This window comes from Venturia canescens, chromosome 3 (genome assembly GCF_019457755.1).
Source record: "Venturia canescens isolate UGA chromosome 3, ASM1945775v1, whole genome shotgun sequence".
NCBI classification, from domain to species: Eukaryota; Metazoa; Arthropoda; class Insecta; order Hymenoptera; family Ichneumonidae; genus Venturia; species Venturia canescens.
In genome coordinates, this window is record NC_057423.1 from 15,202,638 (window position 1) to 15,229,891 (window position 27,254).

Genomic DNA, 27,254 nt, shown 5'->3' on the forward strand with positions numbered 1-27,254 from the left:
GTAAGAAATAGAAGATTGGGAGCTTCTGGGAAACGCATGCAAAGGTATATTCGCAATCAACTCGAGTCGTTCGGCATTTGTTTTCATTTTTTTTTCAATTTTTTTTTTAACAATATTTAATATAATGATTGAATCGGTGCAACGTAAACATCAATGATGTTTTTTTATTCGTAGTAAAACAGCAAGAGCAGAAAAGTGATTATCTATGGGTCGGGTGGAGAGATTCCTCTCAAGATCGACCGGCATTCTGCATGTAATTTCACAAACTCTCGGCTCGGAATGAAACGCATCAAAATCTAGAAACGTAAATAGAATTTTTTTCAAAATTTATCTTCTGTTTTCGATTTTGTCTAAACAAGGCAAAGTGTAATTGTAAAAATTCAACGATATGCTAGTGGCAAAAGTAAAAATTCAATAAAATCTTGAGATGCTTCCACTGTACATAAAAAATATGTTTTCCGCTCTGCCGGAGACAAACATTTCATGTCATTTTCGCTCGATTCCACTCTCTTTGTAACTCTAATCATTTATTCATTTGTTCGCTCTTTCCACTCGTTCGTTTCGTTCTCATTTTTCGTTTCTATTTTTTTCGATCATACTTTCCATTTCTTCCATAGCAAAATACTTGCATTGTTCACCTAACGGAAATAGTGACTTATGTAAATATAAAATAATAAAATAGATAGTTGAGGCTCAGGGTTCCGGAGCAGTTTGCTACTCCTGATAGTCGTGGCATGAGTGACGCAAGCTTCACTACTTCTGATTCCTTTGTCCCTAAAGCCAGGAAAACATTTGATGGGGAAAAAAGCCAATTTTTCGTTTCTCATTGTCAGGTCGATAATATAAATTTTACAACAATTGGACGAATTTGATTGGGTATAGAACACTCGAATAACACTTTTCTTTTACGACAAATGTCATTGCGATATTTTTTCAATAACATAATATTTAAATAATCGTACGATATAGTATATTTTGAATATATTAAAGACTATATTGGGAGATAATCGCATGACAATTCTTCCACCACCGAATGGAATTGAGAACTATTTCTATTCCCCCACTACACGCAGGGGAAGAATTGGTCATACGACTACGACGTATTTACTAAGAAATATATTAATATTGTATATTTTTTTCTTCTCGTATCTATCTTAGGATAAATAGAGTGAATCGCGTAAATATATATATATATTTATTTGAATATATATAACTTTGTTTCTGAAGGCCACTGTCACATGTAACATTTGAATTTGGAGTTCATCTAACAATCTTTGCAACGATACCATCAATTCGGGAAAAAACAACAATATGCACCGGCCGTTATTGTCACACATAAAGATTTATGTATGTTATATATTGCACAATTTGAATTTGAGGTTCATTGCACCAAAAATGGAGACAATCTCTCAAGTATGTACGATAACGAAATTATAGCTAAATACCAATCGTATATTTTCTTTTATAAATCAATATATATATATATATATGTATGAGAGAAAAGAATGAAGATAAACTTGAAAAAAGTTAATTTATACACTAAGGATATATGTAACCTATTGCTACATCACGAATTCTTAAACGAGCACGTCGCTTGACGCGTGTCATTATTATTATTATTATTATGCACATTCTATAATTCTTCCATGAAACTTTATTCCGTCTCGTCACAATGAGCAGAAAATATATTGAAATACAAATTTTACCGCAAGTAGTGCTAGAATCGAAAAGGACGTCAGACGCTTTGACACATACGTCACAATTTTTTTATGACCGCTCAAAATTTACGGTTACATGGCAAGTATAGGGCTACAAGATTCAAAAGCCTTGGATAAAGTAACGTTCTACTCTTCATCAATAACAGAACACTCTACTTGTAAGCAAGTAGAAATACATGTTTATCCTTGAATAATATAACAATCATTATAAATATTTTGAGATAACTTAACGCTAATAATATATTATTTATCTATGAAATCCTTCTCGCTTCTTCATCTTGCATAAAACACGTGCATTTCAAGCGGCCACATAACACGCAATTTGCGAACGCCAGCGCCACTGGCGATAATTTTTGTTATTCAAAGGAGAAAAAAATTGCACTTTAAAAGGTTTAAGAGAGTGAGAGAGAGAGAGAGAGAGAGAGAGAGAGAGAGAGAGAGACAGTAAAGGAATGGCAATAGATTCTATTTACACGTATTAAGAAAATGAAGCGAAAAACACATCTGGAATGAGAGTTGTGACAAAGTAATGCCAAATTTTGAATTCGAATGGCGCGCAACAATAAAATGTCGATGTGATTCCGTAGATCAAGGCGTCCATCACGTTTTTTTTTTTTAAATTATATCAAGAAAAGAGACGATATTATTTTTTCTAAATTCACTGTAACAGTTGTAAAAAGTGGATCTAAAATTATTCGAGTGACTTAAAACTTGTTTGGATATTGAAGAATTATCGCTGAGTTTGAATATTTTGCTTTTCTACTCATAGATTTTCGATATTTTTCTGCCATCAATCGGGCGCCATATCGCTCACATTATTACTTCTTATAATATGTGGCAATTGTTCGTGGATGTTTCATAGGATATTTGCACGTAAAATATTGCACCTTAATTATTATTGTCATTGGCTATAACGCGATTAAATCTATAACTGAAGTTACATTATTATAAATAAACGCTCATCGTGTTAAAATGAAAACATACAACTGCGGAAGACTCTTGTAATTTTTGTTGTTCATTTTTATATACTCATTCACAATGAATATGTCTAAAATGGAAATGAAAGTGTGATCCCAAGTTGTTCCCAAATTCTCGTTACATTTTTTAGAGGGAGCATGAGAACGATATTTCACACTTAATATTTCCATCTCACGATATTATTACATATCGACATACGTTGAAGCATCAAAAGTCGTGATAGCGGCACGACGAGAATTATTGAATTTACTAGTGCGATTAATATGGGACAGCCAACTTCTCGCGGAAGGGTTTAATCATGGACTACATAAGATTTGATCGTCATACGGGAGATGCAATAATTTCTCTCTCTTTTGAGATTGTTTCGACTAATTTTAGACGCAAGTTATTTCTCATCTACTGAGTGATAGAATTGGCGAGTTTATTTTCTCAGAAGATTTATTCAAACTGTTAATATATTCTTTAGTGGTGAATAACGATGAATAAATTCTGCGCTCGATAAAAGATAAATAAATATGTTTGTTTCGTTAAACGTTCGATTTCCATCGATTATAAGTATAAACAATTGAAGAGAATAATAAAATGTCAATTATTGTTTTGCCTTCGCGAAATGATTTTAAAATGAAATTTCGTGGGGGTAATTCGCAGCTGATGACACGAATCGGAGATAAAGGCTGAGAATAAGATGAATATTTATCATTGCGACCGTTTGGCTTCGTCTCTAGACTAGAAAGAGCGTGTCACTTTTGTTATATACGTGAGTTAATGTGCTCACTTGAAAAAAAAAAAGAATTAATTTTCTTTCGCTTTTTCCTCGTTCGTTGAAAGTGCTGCCCCCTCCCTCCCCCCATCGAGTACCATTGCATTCCGAACGAGGAGAAAATTGTGCAAAAATACGCGAGAGAGAGGCATTCAAGAGTGTGCAAGGAAAAATTATCACGTGAGTTTTGTGTCGGGCGAGGTATAAGGCTTTTGCCGTAGCAGGGAACATCGAGCACCCTGAGATGAAAATAAACGAATAACTATTGGGAAGTTTCATTTTGCATGCGACTCTGCGTCACGAGTTGTTGATTAAACCATTCGATCGCTTTGGTGTAGTGAACAAAAGACTGTTAACACGGTGATGAGATTGCCATGAAACGCCATGAAAGTTTCAATAACCATCGACACGCGTTCATGCTCAAAGATTTGTTTTTTTTTTTCTGCAAGGGAATATCGCAAAATTGTCAAATTTTTCGTCATTAAAAATGCGTAATTTTTAAATCGAAAACTCCAAAACAAATGGTTCGGTCGAAAAAAGCTAAATGGTTTAATTTCGACGCTCATATGGAAATATGAGAAATCAGGTAAAGCTGCGATAAAACCATCTGCGACGCCAGCGCCGCGACCGGTAGTGAACATTCCCAATGATTTCGTACGAGGAAAGCGGATCCTTTTCTTCTTTCTTCTGCCTCAAAGCGAGTCGCGAAGATAAAAAAGTTTTCTAATTGTTGGCTGCTTGGAGCGGAAGCATTTGTAGACTTTTTTCAATGTCTTGTCGAGGATCCAACTGCGCCATGTGTAAGCACTCAGGAGCAGCCAGTTGAAGCGTCACGTAGGTTGAAGTTCCCTGATTTATGGCGTTTTCATGTATGAAATCGTACTTTGTTGGATTACCGTTTGGTGGCTCGAGCTTCGAAAGACCTACCAGAGTCGCTGGCTGGGCGATTGGCGACAACCCACCCACGCTCGGCGATGTATAATAATTCGTTGGGCTCACCGGTGGCGATGGATACGGCCAATAAAATGCTGGCGAATACGTCGGAGCATACTGCGGTATCGCACGTGCTAGAAGTGCATTTTGGGGTATGAATATACCTCCAGGCCGGAATGCTGCTGGTGGTGGCATCATCGTACCTCCTGTATTTATATAGAAAATAAAAACAAACAGAAAAAACAATTAACACGAGTATTTATTTTGGTATCTTCGCATATGTTACTTTATAAGGATAAACACGTCATAAAAAACAGCTGCCCCGGGTGGGACGCTCGAAACTTGAGTCCCAGTGAGCCAAAAACATTATTACGAATTATTTCGTTGGAAGAATTGTTCACGCTGTCGAAAGAGTGTGAGCAAGAGAACTAAAGTACAGGACTGATTAAGCATTTAATTTTTGACGAAAAACTTGTTGATGAACATTTTTCTATCTCTAGTAATTCGGTACAATAGACAGGGAAAAAAGTTCCCATTAAAATGGCGGTACGAACCAACCAATCCGGGGGCAGCTTTGGTACGAGTGACAATTGATATTAGTTTACTCGTTCGATGCTACAATTTTAAAATTATATTCGTTTAGTTACAATGAAATAATCCACGAGGACATCGTTCAAAAATTTGTCGTTGCGGGTTTCATTTTGGATTTGAAATTTTACGAGACTTTTTTTCATTGCAATGAGAAATTTCAAAAAAGACATTCATCACCGGGGAAAAAAGCTTTTTAACGGATATTAAATGAATACGAGCAGTGTTCTGGTTCACTTTTGAGGCAAACAACCAATTGGGAACGACAAAAGTGCAATTGAAATGCGCTATTTGAATAATAAGAGCACTGCAGTTACTCGGCACAACATACTTTATGTTCAACAGGAATTCGTAAGAGCATTGAAAAGAAGGTAAAAAAAATCATCAATGACTTGAGATGATGAAAGAAAACGGAACGTAAAACGGGATTATTTCAGTTTTTTAAATGCGCGAATCACGTCGGAATCGCTCCAAACATAAATAAATGTGTAAAGAACCGGATGTATGGAAAATCGTATAACATTGCATATACGATGAGAGAAAAAAAAGAAAAAAATTCACCAACAACCAATTGACCGATGGATCCATGATCTCTATTTACAGTACGAAGTGAAAAAATGACTACTCGCTAAGCCAGTTTGACTGAACATTGTAAAAGCAGATCGTTCGCAGTTCTTTTTTAAAATCCTCGCAATTTTATTTTTCCTTGTAACAAGTTCTGATTTTGGCCGAGAATTAGCGACATTGACGTCGAAATATTTACTTTTTCTTTCGGAATTTAGCTCACGAATGATTTCAACGAAATGAAAAAAATCATTGAAAAATTGAATAATACAAAAAATTGTTATATTTCGACAAAAATCGTACATTCACGATTCAGGAATAATGAATGGACTTGGCCTACCTGGAAGCACAGAAGTTAGTATTTGTACGTAGAGTTCCCAGCTACCATACCATGATCGAGACTGCACCATTGTAATAATTTGCGTACATATATATCCCTTCTTTTATTTTCCAGAAAAAATACATATATACGTTGTTCTGTATGTAGGCTGCACCCACCAGTTGCGAGATTCCTGCCCCTCTGCCAAATCACCAAGTAAGATAATTCCATCCCCCACGCACACGCACACAGCTATAACGAGTCTCTCTCAACCTCTCTCTTTTCTCCTAACCCTTAAATATGCATATTAGTTCTTAATGGACCGCGGCATTGAACATAAATTTCATCCAGTTCACGAACTTGTATCTTCATCATTGTTTTCAATAAGAATCATTTTACTCCAAAATGAATGTACTCGTGCAAACTGAAAACTATCTTTCTTCGTTATCGAGCAAAAATTGTTTTACATAATTCAATGAAATAAGTACGATGAGAGCGAATCACGAATATGCATGATTTTAAAAAATTCTTCAAAATTCATTTTACTCCAAAAAAAAGGAGAATCTCTGATCGATTTTTCATCGCTCATTGCTCATTGCAAGTTGATTTGATTTAATAAAAGTTTGAAGAACTCCAATTTTTTTAGATTTCAACGATTTGTATTGAATATTTTTATTGATTGGATAAGAGTCATCTGCAAATGAAATTGTTGTGAAATGCCGGCTGCACATATTCTTTAAATACGTATATGAATATTTGTCTCCATTGTGTGTTTTCGTCCCGCTACAACCACATTAAGCATTTTCCAAAGTCCCCGCACATACACGTACACCAAACGAGTGTTTGATAAAAAATTTTATTTTATTAAAAATTCGATTGAAATGAAAAAAAATAAAATAAAATAAAATAAAATAATAGAAGAACGATCGGTCACCAATGATCGCAATCTTTATCGGCCCTGAAACGCAGGGGAGACCGGGGCAAAACCGGATACCTAAGGAAATATTGAACTTTTCAGGAATTTGAAAAGCTCCGTCTATTTTTTACTCACAAAAACCAAGAAATGTACTGAAATTTTTTTCAATTTAAAAAAAAAAAATTCCGAGGTAATTTCCCCCAAAAATTTGTGAATTTTTTTTTTTTTCTATAATTTTCATTCAATGCACCTTGGGTGGGTTTTTATTTTATAAAAGTTTGTATTCTTCATTCACCGAATCATGGATTCAATGTTAAAGCTGTGCAGGTGTGACCACAGATGATAGTCCGCCAAAATAAACGAGCTGGGGCAAAGTGGCCACACGAGGCTATTTCTTTTTTTTTAATTCAAATTTCATTCAATTTCACCGTACATTCGAGACATCCAGTCAAAATCGTCCGCAAAGCATTTTTTTCGAGGGGAAGTCCCCTTCTCCCCATAATTTTTTTTAACAGAATATGAAAAATTACTGTGAAAAATCATTTTTTTAACACAGCAGTAGTTGACAGCACATATGTAAACCGACAACATCTAGCTTAATTGCTCATGGTATCCACTTTGCCCCACGTTCCCTATAATAATCTGTGATTATTCTCATAGACAGTAGTGGAAATTTAAAAAAAAACATACTGTTTTGGAAAAAAAATATTTTTCGTTAATTTTCGGACAAATTTAGAAGTAGAGAAAAAAAAGTCAAAAAATTTCCCGAATTTTTCGGGTATCCCGTTTTGCCCCGGTCTCCCCTGTATATTTTTATGTAACGCAACAACGTTTTCCTCGCTTTTTCGAGCGTGTCTACAGGACCTAAAGTAAGCGTTTTAACTCCTAGGAGTCAAAAGTACTTTTTCTCGTACCCTACTTAAGGTCCCGTAGACACTCTCGAAAAAACGAGGAAAACGTGGTTTTGTTATATAAAGTATCGTGTCCACCTCAGAGGCAAAAACTTTCAATTCCTTGGTACACAATGTACTATTATATATGAATGGAAAATTAATCCGCAATAAGTAGAAGAATTGTAAAGGGAGTAGAAAGCATCATGGACAGAGCGAAAATCAATTATATTTCTTATTTCGTGCCCCTCTAGAAATATAATTTTTTTACGATTTCGTTTTTCCGGTTTTGTGGAGACACAGGAATCCAGAGAAAAGAGAGTGAGAAAGAGAATAAGAAATAAAGATAAAATGAAAATTGCTTTTTGTTGAAACAACGAATAAATCAAATGAAAATTAATAAATAGTAAAAATTGGAAAATTCATCGATTACTATAAACGTTAGTGTTTTCGGACGACTCATGAAAAACAAATCTGAGCTTTGCTTCAAGCCGAATAAAGAAATCTCACAAATTTGATATCGAAATTCCACCCAATTATTTCCATCTCATAAATTTTTGATTATCGTTTCTTTTTCTCCCCATTCTCGCAGTCCGCACCGAAGAGCAATATGTGACAATCTTCCGGACGATAAGCTGCGCTAGATAGAAGCAGAGCGTCAAAAGATAGATAGTCAGGATGAAAATATAAAAAATTAAAGATGAATCCATAACAGCGATATACACAATTAGAAATAATAATATTTGTATGATGGAGAAAGACGAAGCTTTGATTTCGAACGAAAAATTCATAAACCCCTTTATAAACGGATAAAATTTTAAAAAATTTTCAAGTGTCTCGCGTGGATCATGAAATTTATCAATTTGTGGAAATAAAAATAATCTGACGACTCACATCAAAAAATGATAAACCCTTTAATGAACGATGGGGGATAAAAAAATCAAGAAACTTCTCGGAGAGACAAGGAAATTAGAAAAGTAACGAAAACCAAAGAAAAAGGGTTTTCGAAAAGAAAACAGTATATTGGTCGAATAGAAAGTATTGAAGAGAAAAATAATGAAGAGCGGATAAAAAGTGTTACGACACAAAAAAAATCTCCTCGAATCCAAAAGATACCTGCGAACCCAGTAAAGTATACACCTTAGAAAACGTGACAGGAAATATGGACGTAATTTTTACACACGAAGGTCTCTTTTTGGAAAGACGGATCTTCCACCACTCGATGAAGAGAAAACTTAATACAAAAAATTGTGTTTATCAAGCATGCAGTGGGACGCGAAAGAATATTAATTAAAAAGCCAGACGTGAAGAAAAAAAAAAGTTTGAATAAAAAGTACGTCCATGGTAGGTCAAATTGGGATATACAAGAGTCCACCAACCCATCAAGCGCAAAGATATCCACGAGACACGAGTACATTTATTTAACATGATTATTGAATTATTAATAATATATAATCTTCGATATACAGAAAAGTATACAGGTAAAAAACTGTGTAGTTTTTCGTTTCGTGTAAGTGTCACTTGGATGTGTGTGTGCGCGTGTAAGTGTTTTTTTTTCGTGTGAACGATAGAATTTCCTATGTCCCATAATAAGGCTATAATGAGTCAGTACAACAAAAAAGGCAAATTAAAGAGACAAATCTCTTGAGATTGGTAATGGAACATTCAATCTTTCGAGATGGGTTCCTTTAACTTAAGTTCGGTTCCCTGTGCTTGTTCACGAGAGACTTTGCGACTGGTTAGCTTTCGCTAGGGCCAAAAGGCAGAAAAGATTTTTTTTCGTTATTTCATTCAGATCAGAGGACACAAGACTGTTATAAGCCGCTAATTTATATAGCTTGATGGATAATCGCGTGGTAAAAAAAAAGTTCTGTGCAACGTGAGCAACATAAATAAACGGGTGACGTGAATCGCTTGTTTTAGATTCTGGAAATGATTGTTGAGTACCGCAATGGTGATTAATATTAAGGCTTAAAATAACAATCTTCTGATATGGAATGCATTAGAGTATGGTAAAGGATACGAAGTCACCCGAAAGTCGGAAATGTAATTAGCAGAAAATTGTTAGGACAAATTTATCGACGGATGACGACGAAAAATTTTCTCATTTGAATTGAATTCAATTCAATTGTTACATCGAATGCCATAACTTCAATTTCAAGTGCTTGAGCTCCAATCGACTCCGCAATGTTTACAAATTGTACTTAACGAACGAACAACGTCCATTGCAAAATGAATTGAATCTTTTTGAAACTAGATTTTCACAAGTTTCAGCAAAATTTAAATAAATTTAAACTTCAAATATCTGGAGAAAAATGACAGGAAATTTTCATATCTATTTTTAATTTAATATGTAAGATTCTCGTGATTTTGGAGTGGCTCAGTATTTCTTCACAATGCTAAATTTTCTTAGAGCTGTTTCAGACCTCGGATATGGGAAGCTCTGGACTACGGGAATGTTTTGTGAGATAAATCGAAAAAAAATGTCACAGCAGTACTTTCAGGACCTTGGGGATCGAGGTCACAGGATCCAGCATCGTACACGTATTTCGAATTCGAAAAAAAAAGAAGAATGAAAGAGAGAGCGAAGTTCTAAATGGAGACAAAAACAATCGAATACCAAAACGACACTGTCAGTCACCACGTGTTAGCCATCCACAACACCAGACAAATTATCCACCATAGCCTTCCACGATCTTGTGTATAAATGCAATGAAAGTAATTGTTGTTTTTTCGTCCGAGTTAGCACGAAAGTACATACAGAAAAAGTATTTTTTGTTTTTTTCGTACTTAACGCATATTTTGCCCATTATATATTCGGATCCAGCGAAAGCCAACGGTATCATGAAATTATGGAAACATACATTTGCGTATATTTCAATCAAAATGTATATACGTATATGTATGCTTGATTAAACCACAGTAGTGCACGCGAAATATTTTCCGGGGCGCATCTTACCAATGTCCAAAAAAAAGAAATAACCCCTTACATTATTATATAAATAATAAAGTAGAATTGGAAAAAAAATGTCCGATGCCACACTTTGATTTTGAAATGTTTTCTTCGAGTTCAGAATTGTTTTTTATAATTTTATTTCATTAATAACACTTAGTTTTTGTGAACGTAGAGTTTTCCAACTTGTCGAAAAAAACATTTCAAAATCTCCGATAAACACCCCCTACGGGAAAATTCCAAGATGCACCCCTACAGTAAATGTGAGGCGGTAGATTTATATTAAGTTTTCTCGTATTCGGAGAACTTTTTTTGCTGTTTTTCTACTGTTTATTCATGACTTTTATAGATCGACCAATAACTTCGCACAAAATGAATCATCAAAATCCGAAAAATCTACCATCTCATATTTTCCGTTTTAGATCTATAATGCCTACATGCTATAAATAAAGCGAGCTCGAAGAATATAAATCTTCTTGTTACAAGTTCCAAGGAACGTTGAATTTTTACGCATTTACTCCTGTTTGTATCTCTCGACAAACTGTCATCGTAGTTTGTTGTGGAAGACGTTAGTTTTTTTTAATATTTTCATTCTTATTCTGTTTTTCTTTAAGCTAATTCGAAAAAGAAAAAAAAACGTTTGACAAGTCGCACAATGGAGCTTTGTTTCATCTCCGTTATCAAGGAATTCGTACTTCATCGCGTCAGTTATTTGCTCAAGAAAGCTAATCGCGATTATAACAAGAGAGAGACTTTTCGTATTTATAATAATAATAATAATTATAATAATAATAAACAGCATCATTATAGTAATAGTTGTAACAATAATTATAACAATATTAGTATAAGGACGAATTCCTTTCGTTATTGTTTTCGTATCCAAATAAATGATGTCTAATGTCCCTTCACAAACCACTCCATGCAAACCAAATCGATGGATCAATTTTTTTTCTGTCAATCAATTTTTTTTTCTTTCTCTTCCTTGCTCGCGGGAATTTCAATACGAGGCCTCGAATCGCTCAAAGATTATTCTCTCAATATTTCATCCATAAGAATGAGAATGAGAGAGAGAGTATTGGCAAGATTTGAGGTTGTTTGGGATTCGAGGGTACTATTGTAATGGAAAATGCTTCCAAATTTGCGAGAAGGAGAAAAAGAAAAAAGTTGAATATGAAGAATCTTTGATTGAAAAACAATAATAACTTTTCCTATGGAAAGTTTTTAAGATTTTCTTCCTGAATTTCATGAAGCAAATACGATTGTGTCGATTTGATATTTGCAAAATAAAATTCTCAAATCAAAGAAATGAAGGGGTAAGGGCGGAGTCTTTGTCGTCAGATCTGCCGACGCGATCGATTAGCCAACATGATTGATCGAATTGACGTGATTTCGGGGCTTCTCACCTCGACGAGCTTGAAACTCGTCGAAAATTCATGATTCTATTTGCAATTCTATAAAAGTTTATATGAAATGTGAGCAAATATTATAATTAATTCGCACACTATGAATTAGTGGATATGAACTATGAAAAAACATTACAGGCACCTCGTTTAAATGCTCATTCACGACCTTAGGCTCAGTCTCTGGCGGTGGGAATGTATAGAAAATGGAAGATATCGGGAATTTAGGAAAGACTCGATCGACCCCATTACGAGAACGTTTTGTACGAAACAGAGTTTACAATTACGAAGAAAAAATGTTGCTATATAATTATACATAAATATTTTTTTTTGTCGCGTGGAAAAAAGTTTTTACGAAAAACATTATTTTAATTGTACGACAAATTTCCATTTAACGCGGAAACCAGTCTCCTAAACTTAGCTAAGATATTGACCGATGGAAAAAGTCTATCAAAATATATATAATTTCTATGTATCATCATATATCCGTATATATCAATTGCGATTACGTTATGAAAACACTATATACACCGTTTGATATTTCCTCTGTATTTATTCGTGAGAATTTGAATTTACCGATTTTTACCTATCATAAGGCACTGATGAGGTTCCGTTTCTATCATTTTTTCATTCTTTTCAATTCAGCATATATTGAAAAAGCACGGAAATTCGTGTAATTAGAAAAAATTTGACGCTCCTCGTGAATTCGCATTATCGTCCAAGTTCACTTGATTGATGATTATTATGAAGAATATTTTTTGAATTATATAGTACCGCTTATATCAGTTGGTTCTAAGTACTCTTTTGTTATCACCACACGTTAATTTGAGTTTTGTGTTGGAGCTAAATAACCCAAGGCACTTTTCTCAGGCTGTTTTATGACTTCGTACATCGAAGCGAATATAAAATAAATTTAACGTTAAGCTTCAGTTCCTCGTATCTCTGGGAACTCAATTATACTCAGTAAACTTTATTTACGACTACTTGACCGCTTTTGCAATTTTCTTTCTATCGAAATGGTCTTGCTCTATTCGAAAAGTTAAGAAGGTCATTGTACTTTAATCGAACTATTGTTTTCTATTTTCTACAGTCGTGGAAATTGAGTACCAGAAAACATGTTACGAAAAGGACCTTCAAATCCTTGCATTTGTTTGTTTAGCCATTCTTGAGGTTCTTATTAGATCGGAGTCCATTTGAGGCGGGGAATGATCTTTAAGAAAATTCGAACGTATATTAGAAAAAAAATTGACTCATTCAACTGTCTTCGTTCCTTACTTTAAGATGTCCGAAAAAAACGAATTACCGTCTGAAGAAAAACTACTGATTACGAAATTTTCGACTTGATCGAATTTTTCCATTACATCAAATACTTCTACTACTCAATCGATTTTTTTTTCCAACCCCCATTGAGAATAAAACAATTATTTGTGGCTGGAACTGCTACGTAATGAAACGATAATATTTCGCTTTCAACAAATGTGCCTAATCCTTTTTTTGAACAATTTCTTATTGAAAAAATTCGATTATATTCAACAAAAACAATAGACTCAAAAGATTCTGCTCTTGGGCCCTTACTATCAATTTTTCGTTCTCAATTTCGTGGAAGAACATACCCTTTAAGAGAATATTTGAAGATCACACGATAATTCAATTGAGTCTTTTTAACGTCCCAACGTTTTTCCGCCTCTGCTGACTCGTTGATTTTCAATTACTGCAACGAGTCTTTCTGTTTCTTTGAGGTACAACCGAAAATTGAATCTTCAGTGAAGACGCTGAAATTATTGTGCTCATTTTCCGATATATCGCCCGTATTTCTATTGCGATCGATAAACCGATATTATCAGTAGCTGCAACACTAACTCTGATCAGAGCTATCTAAAAAAAATCAACTTTTATACGCGATATACAAAAATACAAAAATGATCTACTCCTCGATTAGCGCCATTGAGTAATTGTCGTTCGATAGAAGAGCTGGCATTAGGAATTAAGGGTCACGTCTTAGGAGGTAAAGACTGCGCGGGCGGGATTCATATTTGTGGATAAAATTGAGCGGGATAAGCTAAGGCAGGATTGGTAGGTGGTCCGGGCTGGAAAGCAGCAGCAGCAGGTGTCTGCCAAGTTGGTCGTTTGGGTAAAGTACCAACAGCTTCAGTGGGGAAGGCGCTTTCCCAAGATCGTTTGAGACCCATGAGAGCGGCTGGATTGATTTGTGCAGGTTGAACGATAGGAGGGAGAAGTCCAGGATGATGCGTAGGTGGTGCACGAAGAATAGGAATTCGAGCAGACGGCATGTTGAACAACAAGAAAGGAGCGTGAGGGTTTTGCTGATGCAGAGCTGATGGATGGTGTTGGGCGGCCATCGTATAATTCGACAATTGATGCTGTTGGGGCCGGGGTGGAGGTGGAAGAGCGAGAGCTTTGCTCGAAGTAACAGGACCGGGGGTAACAGCTCCGGAGGAATTTTGAGCCGGATTAGCCGCGAGTGCCATGAGGAAAAAGTCCTGATTTCTGATCGCCTGAGCTTGAGCCTGAGCTTGTGCCTGAGCATGTGCCTGCGCCTGTGCTTGCACGAGTGCGTGAATGTCCCACAGATGGGGCTGTGGATTTTGTACTGGTAGGCTCGCCTGTGGCGGCGGTGGTGGCGGATGAGCTAGAGCCGCGGGTGTGTGAGTGGTCAACGTACCGGGTGACAGAAGTGACTTCGCGGCTGGTGGTTGCGCTCCCGTTAATACGACATTCATGTCTTCGCCACTGCATTGGAAAACCTCGATGTAACGCTGCTTCTTTCCAAATATCATATAACGGTGATGACGCTGCGTTGCACATGCGAACGCCGAATTTTCGCTGTCCATTTGAATGAACGCCTCACCCGAAGGTTGACCCTAATGAGCACAAATATTATTTAATTATTAGATAGCATAGGAGGCTGATACGACGAGCCACACTTTATCGTTTCAGCGATTCAGAGTTTCCTGTAGACAAATCTAAGAAGAGGGACAACGATCACGTTCCTTGTTTTAAATCGAACAAAGTGTTTTTTTTTCACTCAACCAAACCTACGAAAATTAAAATATCAATAATATCGATTAATTCAGATTGATGGAGAATAAAAAGTAAATTATCCTCGGCTAATAAATGTTCGGTTGTTCAGGATGTAACGTTCAACTATTCGTACCACCATTCAAAAGCAAAGTGTTGCGGGTACAGTGAGAACGTACTTGAGCGTTGTAAACCATGTGAACTCCTTGATAGACGATGTTTTTCGAGTGCTCTCCCATGAACTCCAAAATATGCTCGACCAGAGCCTCGTAGGGTAGGCCTCGTAATCGCACACAGTCCTTACGAGTCCCTGACGTGATTATATGCTGAGGCAGCAGTGGAATTGGTAATATCGGTTGGATGGTTTCATACGTCTTTGGATCGATTGCCCTATTCAAAACCTGCAACGAAATTAACCGTCATAATTGCCATGACTCATAATCATTTCCATTTCCAAATTCCGAATTCGCGAATTAGTTGTGCCAAGGCTTACCAAATTTAGGATTGCAAAATTGGGATCGACTTACTTGTTGCACCTCCGCCGTCGTACTACGGAATAATTCGATGTATCGGGTGCCAATAGATTCTCGATGTTTGCTAAGTGCTTTTGTCGCATCTTCCTCTTTGGCGAATAAAACGAATGCATCACCGGTCGCTCGGCCATCGGGTTTTTTAACAAACAGCACACCGTCCTCGTTGTCAAAAACGTGGCACGGTTTTTGTCCTGCGAGGAAGAAATCGATCTGGGGAGAAAAAAAGAACAATTCATTGTCGACGTTCATGATTCACATTGGAATTTTTCATGTTACAGAATTGTGGTTTGGTCTTTGCATGTTACGGAATTTCGATGAAGTAAAGATGTGTCAACTCACAACTTGTTTGGCGACGCAATCGTAGGGCAGCCCTCTCATTCGCACAATAACTTGTGCTCCCCGTGAGAGAAAAGCGTGAGCCTCTCCGCTGGCGCCACCGGCGACACGGACGAATTCCTCGCCTGATGCTTTGTAAACTTCGATGTAACGCGTACCAATGTGATGCTTGTGCCTTTTCAGCGCCATGTCTCTGTGTTCTTTGCTTACAAAACGCACCAATGCTTCACCGTTTCGTCGACCCTGATGACTCAGACACAGGGCAACGCCACCCCTGCGAAATGGAAAAAAAAAACAAAATACTTTAATGAATTCTAAGCTCAAAAACTTTTGCAGAATTAACAGTTTTCAACATTTCTTTAAAAATTTGCATCTTTTTGACAGAATCTCCGCTAATTGTCATCTAATCATCTAACTGACACGAAAAAATATACGTCAATTATTTCTATCATTTATTTTCTTCGCTATGAACATTAGTCTGTACTTAAACTAAAAATGGAACAATTGGAAGCACAAAGCTCGATAAAAGTTCTGCAGCATTTGAGAGAAACATGGAAAAAGAACATAATTTATTCAGTTGAATAAAAGTTCAGTTTGAATGATTAAGGTCGAATTTATTATGTGTCGATGTGCTTTGTAGCGTTGATTTCCTCAAATGCTACAAAGTTGGTGTAAATAAAACATTTCTCATTTCAAATCTGTACGATTGGAAATAAGAACAAACGAAAAATTCACATGTAGATTTTTAACAATTTAATTCGAAAATAGACACTGAAAAAAAATTGATTTCGAGTTTGATCAATGATTCTTGAGCATTCCATTGAATAGAAAAAAAAACCACCCAAATGACAATGTTTGAATAACAAATTTTTCGAAAACGTCCATACACATTTAATATTTAGAGAATAAATGTTTGCTTTACCTTATTATTCATATGAATCCTAGTAGCTTGCATATCGACGTTGATAAGTATCAGAACATTTTTTTTACGTAAACTTTCATTATTTCGGAATGTAACAAAAATATGAACGAAAAATATTTTTTCCTTACTTGGCAACATTCAGTCCTCGGAAGAACTTGGCCGTGTCCTGATCGGACGACTGCCAAGGGAGTCCTCGTGCTCTGACCACACAATTGTTGTCTACTTCCTCATCCTTTGAGCTGTTTTTCGAAATAACAAAATTTTTTGTGAATTAAGTCAATATTCGTACTCTCCATTAATTCTTCAACTAATTATAAACTGAGAATAAAATTGTCACTTACCATATGCCGGGTTCTAAGACAAGATTTATCACTTCTGGTGTCTGAAAAACGTGTCCTGAAACAAATATATTCTCAGTGAAAACCAGAACGACGGTATTGCGAAAATCGTGGGAATTTTTTAAGCTACAACTGAAAGAATGCCGCACTAAACGCAATTCGCAAACGTTTCGATGTAATTTTATACTTTCATCCTGTCTCCCGTTTCGTCAAAATGAAAAAAAAAAAAAAAAAAAAAAATGAGAAATAGAAAGTATTATCCGGACGCATTACGAATGAATAGCTTATATGTTCACGAGCGTAATTTTCGTTGCTCATTCGAGCATGGGTTCGAAAACATTCAATAAGCAAAATACCATTGAATTTGCCGAGTCCACAAAAATGCTTCGCTCTCGTCATCTTTCGAGCTACTTTTTCGTAACTCGTGTTTTTATCCACCAATGTAAAAATGGGAATCATTGTATTTCGTTATGAAAAATAAAATCACGAGAATTCCAAAAATGGAATAAAATTTTTTTTTAATAAGAATTAAAAAATCATAAACATCAATAATTCCAATATTCCACGTGAAAGTTTGAGTGCATGGTTGATTGAATAATGAAAATATGCGGACATGGATTTTAGAATGAAATGTATTCGACAAACGAAAAGAAATTTGAAAAATTATTTTCACAAATCGTGATACTCCGAGGGGGGGTGTCTTTAGAAGAAAAATCGATCGAATTTGATGTTCCCGATGAAGAAATTCAAATGCAGTCAAACGATATTCTCAATTCCAGAAAAATCTTTATTCCTGAATTCAATGAAACTTCATCAATAGAAGTTGTGAGAGGTTTTCGATGTATAAAATTCGACCATAAAAATGCTGATGACGTGCAATTGCGAAAAAGTAAAAAAAAAAAAAAAAATACAAGTATTCGATTCGAGAACTGCCAATGAGCGCGGTGGTACAAAAAATTGTTGTCACTTTCGCAAGAGAATTCATGCACGTACACACATACATGTACAATTGAACTGCTGCATAAGATTATGGTGCACGTTCGATCGATTTTTCTCGCTCAAGATCCCGAAGGTCGTTTAATAATCATTTTGAAATCCAATAGAAAAAGGCAGTCTACGATGGTTCACAGCTTATCAAACGCGTTATCGAATGTACTTGGAATTATTATTATTTTTTCTCGAAAAAGATCACGACATAAAATCGAATGCAATAAAAAATAATAAGAAAACGATTAAAATTGACCGATTTATATCTAACGTTAAAACAGTATCGAAAATTCTCCGTTTACTCTGGTCGAAAAAACGTAAATTTTCATATGAAATAATTCGAAACGCTCGCAATAATTGGCGACGTATCAAAAGCTTCATAATTTATGATTTTTATGTGATGACTCAAACTCGCAATTGTTGTTGAAACAATTTCGTACACAAGGTGTATGAAAGGAGGTACGATGCGGAAGATTCCTTTTTGAAGTGGATAAAAAACAGAGATAAAAAATTACGAAATATTTAAAAATTGCACAACGAGTTTACATCTGAATTTATGATAATTCTTAAATTTTCATTGTTTTATGTTATCGAATGGCAATGAGGAAATTGAAATGATTACAGTGAACGAGAGAACTCGAAGAATAAAAATAATCTCTGCATAATGAATCAAAAACAAACTTAATCCACGAGTGAAAAAGGTCCGTATAAAGAAAATTAATGGAGTTACGACTCTCCCAGCAACTTGTTCACTTTGAGCGTCCACTGATTATTCTCTAATTTCAAATAATGATCTTCCGACGCTGAGAAATAGTTGAAACAATTTTAAATCGATATCTCAATAGAAAGAAACGCCGCGAGGTCTAAGTTGGTCACCACTGTGATAAGAAGTGCAGCGTGGCCGTTCTCCCTCGTAATATTTCACAGTCCAAGTCCAGAGGCTCGTAAAGCTCTATTTCACAATTTTCTTTTGACATTCGGTACACCGAGCTCATTTCTTACCTTCGAACTTTTTACAATTCATTGACACATCGGAGCCCCAAATTCTTTGATTTTTTTCGATATCGCAATATTCCTTGAATTTTTTTAGACCACGTACTTCGAATACGCATCAAGTGACTATTCAACAGCAGTATTAACAACAAATATTAGCCTCACCATCCTTGATCATCCTCTGTATAACGTTGACCATGTCCTGAATCTCCTTAATGTGAAATACGTTCTCAGTGTCAGGCGATAAGCCAAAGTCTATTTATTATTTTGATTAAGGATTCATAGAGCAATATGGATACGAAAAAATATTCAAATGCATGTAAACGTATGTGTTAAATTATTTATAAAGAAAGCATTGAAATGCTCGGAAATTCGAATGTTTACTAATCTGTGTATTCGTATCTCAATTTTTCAAAAAGATTTACAATTAATCATTATTTTTTTATTTCACGAATCATTGATGTGGGTTGAAAAATAACGAATTGCAAATTCGGCAGAAAACAAAATTGGAGATTTACTGGAATTATTGGAGAGTTTTTTTAGATCATTTCGTTGGACTCCAACGTTGCAAACTTCAGCGTCATATTTTTCGTCAGGAATCTGGTATATTCATTAGGGTAGTCCAAAAAAAGTTTTTTCTTCTCATCTCAAATGTTTCTAGGAGATGTAACAAAAATTCTCCTCCAAGGGCAGCCCCATATTTTGATTTTACGAGACGCGACAGATTTTCGTTGTTCCATATAAATAACAGGTAAAAAAAAATTTTTTCCGTCTTTTTTTACTAGTCTTTGCCTCGCGCGAGCTCCGCTACGACTCGTCCTAACAACATCGCGCTTAGAGTTAAAAAGTAAGATTTTAGCTCCTTGGTACACAATATACTATTTTTTCATATTTTCTTGTTGAATAAAAAAAATAATTTCCAAAAATGTTAGTGAATTTAAAATCATAAATTGCCACTTTCTTCTCTCTTAAAATGTTATCCTGAACCTTACAATCTTCGAGCTACACCGCTTTTCTTTTTTGCGCACTAGGTAATTATTTGCAGGATAAAAGCAATATATAAATTATATAATAAGGCCCAGTGAAATATGCGTTCGTGAATTATATGCTTAGATTTAAATTTAGTTGCTCGTATTCAAAGTTTACGACAAAATCACATCAGAGCTTTTTTGTGGAGAATTTAATTTCCTACAAAAACATGTCGATTGGAATTGTGCGAACAATTTTTCAATAGTTTTATTCGAAGAAAACGGGAAAAAAATTTTTTGCATGTTATTTTTATGGAGAAACGAAAATCCGTTGAGCGTCTCGTAGAATCGAAATATGGAGCTGCCCTTGCAGGAGAATTTTTGTTATACCTCCTAGAAACTTTTGAGACCGGAAAAAAAAATAAAAAATGTTTTTTTGGACCACCCCAGTATTCATGTTAGCGCGAAGAGTTCGTTTTGCGTGGATCAGTGAAATTCCTTATTTTTATCATTTTCCTCATACGCTGCTATACAAATATGTGCATAGTAGATTGAGAAAATGAAGTGTACACAAATAAAAGTGTATACACACGATGATAATTCGTTTTTATTTATCGAAATTTACTCTGTCAGATAAACTTTACCTCACAACAACGAAGGCCTCGATGAGTTAATTTCTTTGTCTTAATGGATCGGAGTTCTCGGAAAGAGACTGCCAGAAATCAAGACAAATGTCAAAATGACAATAATTGTTAAACAATATTTTTATTTCATCGTTAAGTCATTCTGTGAGAACTTGATGAATTTTCTCATCATATATTCATAAGCCTGACGAATTTAGTAATGAAAATATTTGACCAGAACGCACATGATTCGATTTTTAATAGAAAATATATCATGCAGAATAAAGTAGAGTCGTATCTATTTCAGAATCCAATAATTATGGGCTTTTATGGACGTTTGTTATGTGAATAATAATAACGAACGTCGGTATGCAGTGCGGCGGGTTATCGCACAATAGTAATCCTAATGCTCCGAGAGCCGGACAACACGTTCTCAGTCGATGCCATGCTTTTCATTTCATCACTGCTATCACGCGCACTTATTTTTACTCTCAACAAGAATCAAAATACGAACGTTGAATATCGAGGGAAGACGATCCGTTTCAAAACGACTTCTAGTTTCGAACCATCGTAGATGTTGGTTTATTTTCAATATTTTTTAATAAAAATTCGGCATAAGTTTATTGAGAAACTAGCTCTTATCCGCGGCTTCGCTCGCGTGGTAATTTAAGGAGGGTGGCTACATTCGTCAAAATGATAAGAAATTGATCAAATTTGGTGATAATGTTCTTCAACATCAAGTGCGAAGACACAATTTTTTTCAAAGTTTTCTTCTGCTTAGTTATCGAGTAATTACCCATTAAAGCAGAGTTCTTATGCCCAGAATGTATACCTATACATATGGAAACGCTATGCTTATATGCGTGAACTTTAGTGATCAATTACTCGATAACTGTACAGAAGAAAAATCTTAAAAAATTTGTATTGTCAAATTTGGCACTAAAGAATATGTTCGCCAAATTTTATAAAATTCTTATCATTTTGAAATTTTTTATGTATTTAACATGGTTTAGCATGGCAACATTGTATCGTCGCTATCCACCCTCCTTAAGTATTTCAGAAAATTGACTCTCAGAATAGAGACAAAAATAAAGCGGAAATAATTTTTCACAATTCATTCGCTTCGTTCGAAACGGTTAGCAATTTATTTCGAGACCTTTTTTTACAATAAGGAAACAATTTTGTTTGTTGTACGAATGTTTCTTTAGCAGTCATCGCATATTTTTGGGGGCAGATCGGCAGCTATTTTGGGAAAAAAATTTTTTTGTTCATTAATAGAACTCACCAAAAATGAATCCTCTTGGTTTTTTGAAAAATTTCTAAATGTACGCGAACGCAAAACTTAAATAGTGTAGCGAGAGATCGAGAGAGTACTGAAAGTCGTCACTCGTAAGAACGAACGCCGGACCGTCGCGATGCAATATCTTCACGGTGATGACCTTTAAACCGACGACGAATTGATAAGGTTTTCTCGGTCCAACCAGCGCTTTTTTTATGGTGGAAATAACCAATGAAATCGACATGATACTTTGATATTTTCTTTTTCATAAGACGCGAAGAATAAATAACTCGTATACGATTTGGCCAATGAGAGAATTAGAAAACGACGATGGTACCATTTATTTACATTTCGGTTCTTCAATTTTCTCGAGCTTAGTACGAAAAAGTTTATCGAAACATTTTGTAATAAGGATCATTAACGATAATAATGTTCTCAACATTTTTTATAACTGAAAGCAGCACGTTTCCAATGCCAATTCGGTCTTTTTATGCGAATGTTTTCAAATTTCACAAACCAGAACAACTATTTTTTTTTGAATTTGAAATAATTCATTTCTTCTCGGAATTATTAGACTCGCAAGAGGCCAAACCAAAGCATAAAAACTCTTCTGTGCGTTCCCTCTCTTTTTTTTTTCTTTGTCAAGCTCCTCCACGGAGGCAATATCGATTCGATATCACCTGTAACAGGTGGTTTTTGTTTTATTAATCGTATCGAACGTGAGCTCGCGTCTGATATCAGATATTCCTAAGCACGTAAGTAAGACGTAACGATTGGAAGAGAGTTTCAAAATTAACGTACACGAAAAATGTCGTAGTATGAAATGGGAAAAGGGCGCAATGAAGACAAGATAATATTCGGCAAAAAATCAGCACCGATGAATTTCATTGATTTACGTTTTTGACTCTTCATTTGACGATGCAAATTTTGTACTTGTGGTTAAAAAAAAAATCACGCGACATTTCCTTGATATTTTCATCGAGCATGTTGATCGAGTAAAAATTTAAGGATGTATGGTACAAGAGTCTAAATAATTATAAATTGATCAAATTTGGTGATAATGTTCTTCAACATCAAGTGCGAAAACACAATTTTTTTCAAAATTTTCTTCTACTTAGTTATCGAGTAATTACCCATTAAAGCAGATTTCTTATGCCCGGAATGTATACCTATACATATGGAAACGCTATGCTTATATGCGTGAACTTTAGTGATCAGTTACTCGATAACTTTACAGAAGAAATATCTAAAAAAATTTGTATTGTCAAATTTAGCACTAAAGAATATGTTCGTCAAATTTTATAAAATTCTGATCATTTTGATATTTTTTATGTTTTTAGCATAGTTTAGTAAATATCCTTAAGGATATTTGGTACAGGCTTACAATGTTGCCATGCTAAACCATGCTAAAAACATAAAAAATTTCAAAATGATAAGAATTTAATAAAATTTGGTGAACATATTCTTTAGTGCCAAATTTGACAATACAAATTTTTTAAGATTTTTCTTCTGTACAGTTATCGAGTAACTGATCACTAAAGTTCACGTGTATAAGCATAGCGTTTCCATGTGTATAGGTATACATTCCGAGCATAAGAAATCTGCTTTAATGCGTAATTACTCGATAACCAAGCAGAAGAAAATTTTGAAAAAAATAGTGTTTTCGCACTTCATGTTGAAGAACATTATCACCAAATTTGATCAATTTCTAATTATTTAGACTTTTGTATCATACATCGTTAAGTTGCTCCGAGCATCGGCAGATCGCGATTGAAAATGGTTATCGGAATAGTTACAGGTTCAAAGAAAATGCCCCCTGAATAACATTAATATTTTCAATCGTTTTAATATTTTTGTAAATACTGGGAATGAAGAGATGAAAACAAAGATAAGATGCGCCCAACTGACCGATCGCTGCAGATTTTAACCGACAATGCTCGGACTGTGTTTGAACGACCTTTCGGACGAGCCGAAAGTCACGCTACATATGCATATATATTTGTGTACCACGACCCGCGGGCTCATTTCGTTGTGGGACGGAAACACGTGTTTGCTGTTCGACAGAACCCCTCTTTCGATTGGATTGCCACACGACTCTGTAAGGGACGTTCTGCGTGTGGCGAAACAAAAAAAACTCGACGTTATTTTTCAAAACTAATCAATTTTCTTCAACTAAACGACGCTTGTAACCTATTCCGCTTCAATTTCCCCACCATTTGACAAGGAACCATACGAAAGGCGATGAAAATAATTTTTACAAAGTTTCACTCGTACGTGGAACTGCCCATACGTAAAATCATGCAAGTACTGGTGTGCCTGGGCACGCTCCAACACGAAAGCAACATTTTTTAATCTCTTTGTGCATTCTTGACGAAAGCAGGATGAGCGACAAAAAACTACTCTCCTCCATCTTCCGGGATGATTTTTTCTCAAGGTCACGCTACCGGTGCGGCATTACGAAAAACGATTGACAAATATTGTTCAAGGGCGATTGATCATTATTCAATATCCTTTGAGTCAAGGAGTGAAGAGATTTTGCATTGTTGAGAAATTTCGTCATTAAAACATATCTCCGTAGATAATCGCAAGGCGATAACGCATCATTGATTATTTTTCGGAATACGGAACCTTGTGAAGTTTTTAATTCAAGTCGCATTGTAAAAAAAGCTGAAGAAGTATAAAACACGAATTTTTCGATAGCATTGAAATGGATTTTCACCACCGATCGCGTCGCTAAATTACTTTCCAGTCCTTCAAATCCGCAGTTACTACCTCTAATCGAAAATTTTCCACAACACAGAAGTAAATCACTAGAAATAATAAAAGTATCTCACGAGTAAACGTACCTCAATGTTTTGTGACGAAGAGAGAATGCCTCGTTGAGAGACAAAAAGAACAAAAACAAAAACCACAAAAAAGCGCACACTCGAACACCATAAAAAGTGTCGTTCAATTGAACTTGTAATCGAGTCACGTGAGCCGTAATGAGAGAACTGCGCCAAAATAAAATTCGGCAAAAAGTGAAAATACAGAGAATTTATAACACTGCTTGTTAACGAGAGACTAAATAAATGCACAAAATTCAAAACGAATTCGGGCAGTGTCTCGCGGCAGAAACACAATTTTTATTTTTCTCTACTTTTTTTTTAGAAAACGAATACGAAAATGTGTACACGCTGCAACGTGGTAAAGTCGACTGTGCCCCTGACTCAACGGATAGCCAAGACACGACCAAAGACGTCGTTAAGACTGTGGACAGCCGACACTTTTAAGAATGTATGGGATCGTTGCTACACTTGTGTGACTCGTGAGGGCGCATTGACGCTCTCGTTTCTTCGTGTGCGCTCGTAATACACGAATGCAAAGACGCGTCAGGGGCCCAATACTCTTCATACTTTTACAGCTGTGGCGGACTCGAATCTTGAGTTTCTTGTGTATGTATATACATACATACAAACGCGATATATACGGACAACTCAAAGCAGTGTGAAATGTCCTGCGTATAAGTGTTTTTTTTCTCTTCACCAAAAGCAATCGCGCTTGACTGAAATGCCCACGCGGATTCATTAAACTTTTTATTCGTTCAAATTTTCCCGGCACGTCTCTCGACCGATGTGAATATTATTTCGGTGAATTCGTAAAGGTGCGATTGTACGCGTTCAGTTGCAGTTTTACGAGTCACAAAGCAATCAAATTCCGGAAAACCGTAATTTTTTCGAATCATTACGCGTTATCAGCCACGTGACGAATGACCACAAATTACAAAAAAATAATACGTGTTATGATCAGAGATTCGTTGACTCGAGAACGTTTTTACGTGATTTTTTGAACAGGTTAAATAATTGAGGTTATTTTGACGAAGTCGCGCCTCGTGGGCTCCGATGGTGGATTTCATGGGAGTACAAAGTCATTGTGTCTCAATGGAAATTGAATTTACCAAAATTTACGCAATTAAATATTCAATAAAATGAAATGTTATATTGTCGTTTCAGAATAAAATAAAATTCAGGTATGAATCGAGGATTAAAGACGCTTTACTACGGTACAGAATTGTGATGAAAAAATGTCAGTGTCCGGAGTTATTATTTTAGGTGTTTGATACAGAACGAAACCGAATATCATCGAAGTAAAACAACTGATTCACATTAGCCAAATGAGTGTGAAATTTTCATAATGCCTTTGAGCGAAATTTTATGCAGCAACTCAATGAATCAAAGGTCGGTTTTTACTACACCATGACTTGGTTAACCTAGAAAAATTCAAACGATGAGTTTGCAGATTCAGCTACCGATCAATGCAAAATTCTACAATTCCATATTTCATTGAGAATTTTGGCGGAACAATTCTTATTTTTTGTTGATCCAGAACTCAACATCGTCTGCAAAATATTCATCCAGCGAACGGATCGCTCACTGCAACAGTGAAATGACGAAGGTTAACTATAGCTTCAGTCTAGTCATACCACTGCTAATGTTTAAGACTTGTAGTAATCAATATATTATTGACATGTAGAAAAAAATTACTTCTAATAACTAAAATTTTCCATACGTAATCCTTCAAATGGATGTTTGTATTGAATTATAAAAATAAAAAAAAACAGTCAGTCCAACGATTCGCGTAGTATCCCTAAGTTTACGTTTTGGCAGCACCGTTCCTCTCCATCTTGTTCTACTCGACCACTCGACAGTGTTGAGCCTCTTTTTCCGTCAATCCGTCAAATTGAGGTTAGGACTACACTCAGCTGCTGCCTTATTGTCACGTCTCTTTATCGTAGCGAGTTGTAGGAAATCCAATACCGGAAGTTCAAATTAAACTTAATATTCCATAAAAAAAAATATGTCGATAAGTGCAACTTTTTTTGGGAGTATTAAGGATGTAAAAGCGTTTCGTTCTAGTCAATGGACAGTCTTTGACCATGTTTTTTCAAAGAAATCACAGTGCAGTGTGGTAGTGCAGTGTGAAAAGTTTACACCTGACAACATCGATCGGACGTAGTCAGTTGACAGTTGAGGTTAGAGCTTACCATAACCTCAAAAAAGTTCCATAGAGCATTGTACAAATGTTTACATTTATAGGTTGTGCGACGTTGCCACAACTGCACGGGATTATGAAATCCTGAGGTTTCGTGACCATTTGTCGTCTTTAACTTTATAATTTTAATTCAGATGTCCTCCTTTTTTTAACGAACCGTTCAAATCCCCAGGGTTTAATGTATAC

At 35.6% G+C, this 27,254-nt stretch overlaps 1 protein-coding gene and 1 long non-coding RNA gene across 4 annotated transcripts in view; one reads left to right on the forward strand and one right to left on the reverse strand.

Annotated features, from left to right (window-relative positions):
- Positions 1 to 69: 69 nt before the first annotated feature.
- The window catches only part of fus (fusilli), a 63,425-nt gene continuing 36,240 nt past the window's right edge, over positions 70 to 27,254 (reverse strand). Inside the window, exons 4-12 of one of the 3 annotated variants that reach the window (XM_043414941.1) lie at positions 19,333 to 19,422; positions 17,191 to 17,245; positions 16,978 to 17,088; positions 15,931 to 16,201; positions 15,586 to 15,801; positions 15,238 to 15,459; positions 14,703 to 14,901; positions 4,384 to 4,595; positions 70 to 4,305 (exon numbers count right to left, since the gene is read on the reverse strand). In XM_043414941.1, coding sequence (XP_043270876.1) covers positions 4,180 to 4,305; positions 4,384 to 4,595; positions 14,703 to 14,901; positions 15,238 to 15,459; positions 15,586 to 15,801; positions 15,931 to 16,201; positions 16,978 to 17,088; positions 17,191 to 17,245; positions 19,333 to 19,422 — 1,502 coding nt within the window. In that variant the 3' untranslated portion in view covers positions 70 to 4,179. Of the gene's footprint in view, positions 4,596 to 9,063; positions 14,902 to 15,237; positions 15,460 to 15,585; positions 15,802 to 15,930; positions 16,202 to 16,977; positions 17,089 to 17,190; positions 17,246 to 19,332; positions 19,423 to 27,254 lie in introns of those variants that run through there. The other 2 variants (XM_043414940.1, XM_043414939.1) reach the window with 2 other exon arrangements.
- Positions 25,924 to 26,192, forward strand: LOC122408257 (uncharacterized). The gene is made up of 3 exons (XR_006260419.1): positions 25,924 to 25,943; positions 26,030 to 26,046; positions 26,129 to 26,192. It is a non-coding gene; the product is annotated as an uncharacterized lncRNA (long non-coding RNA).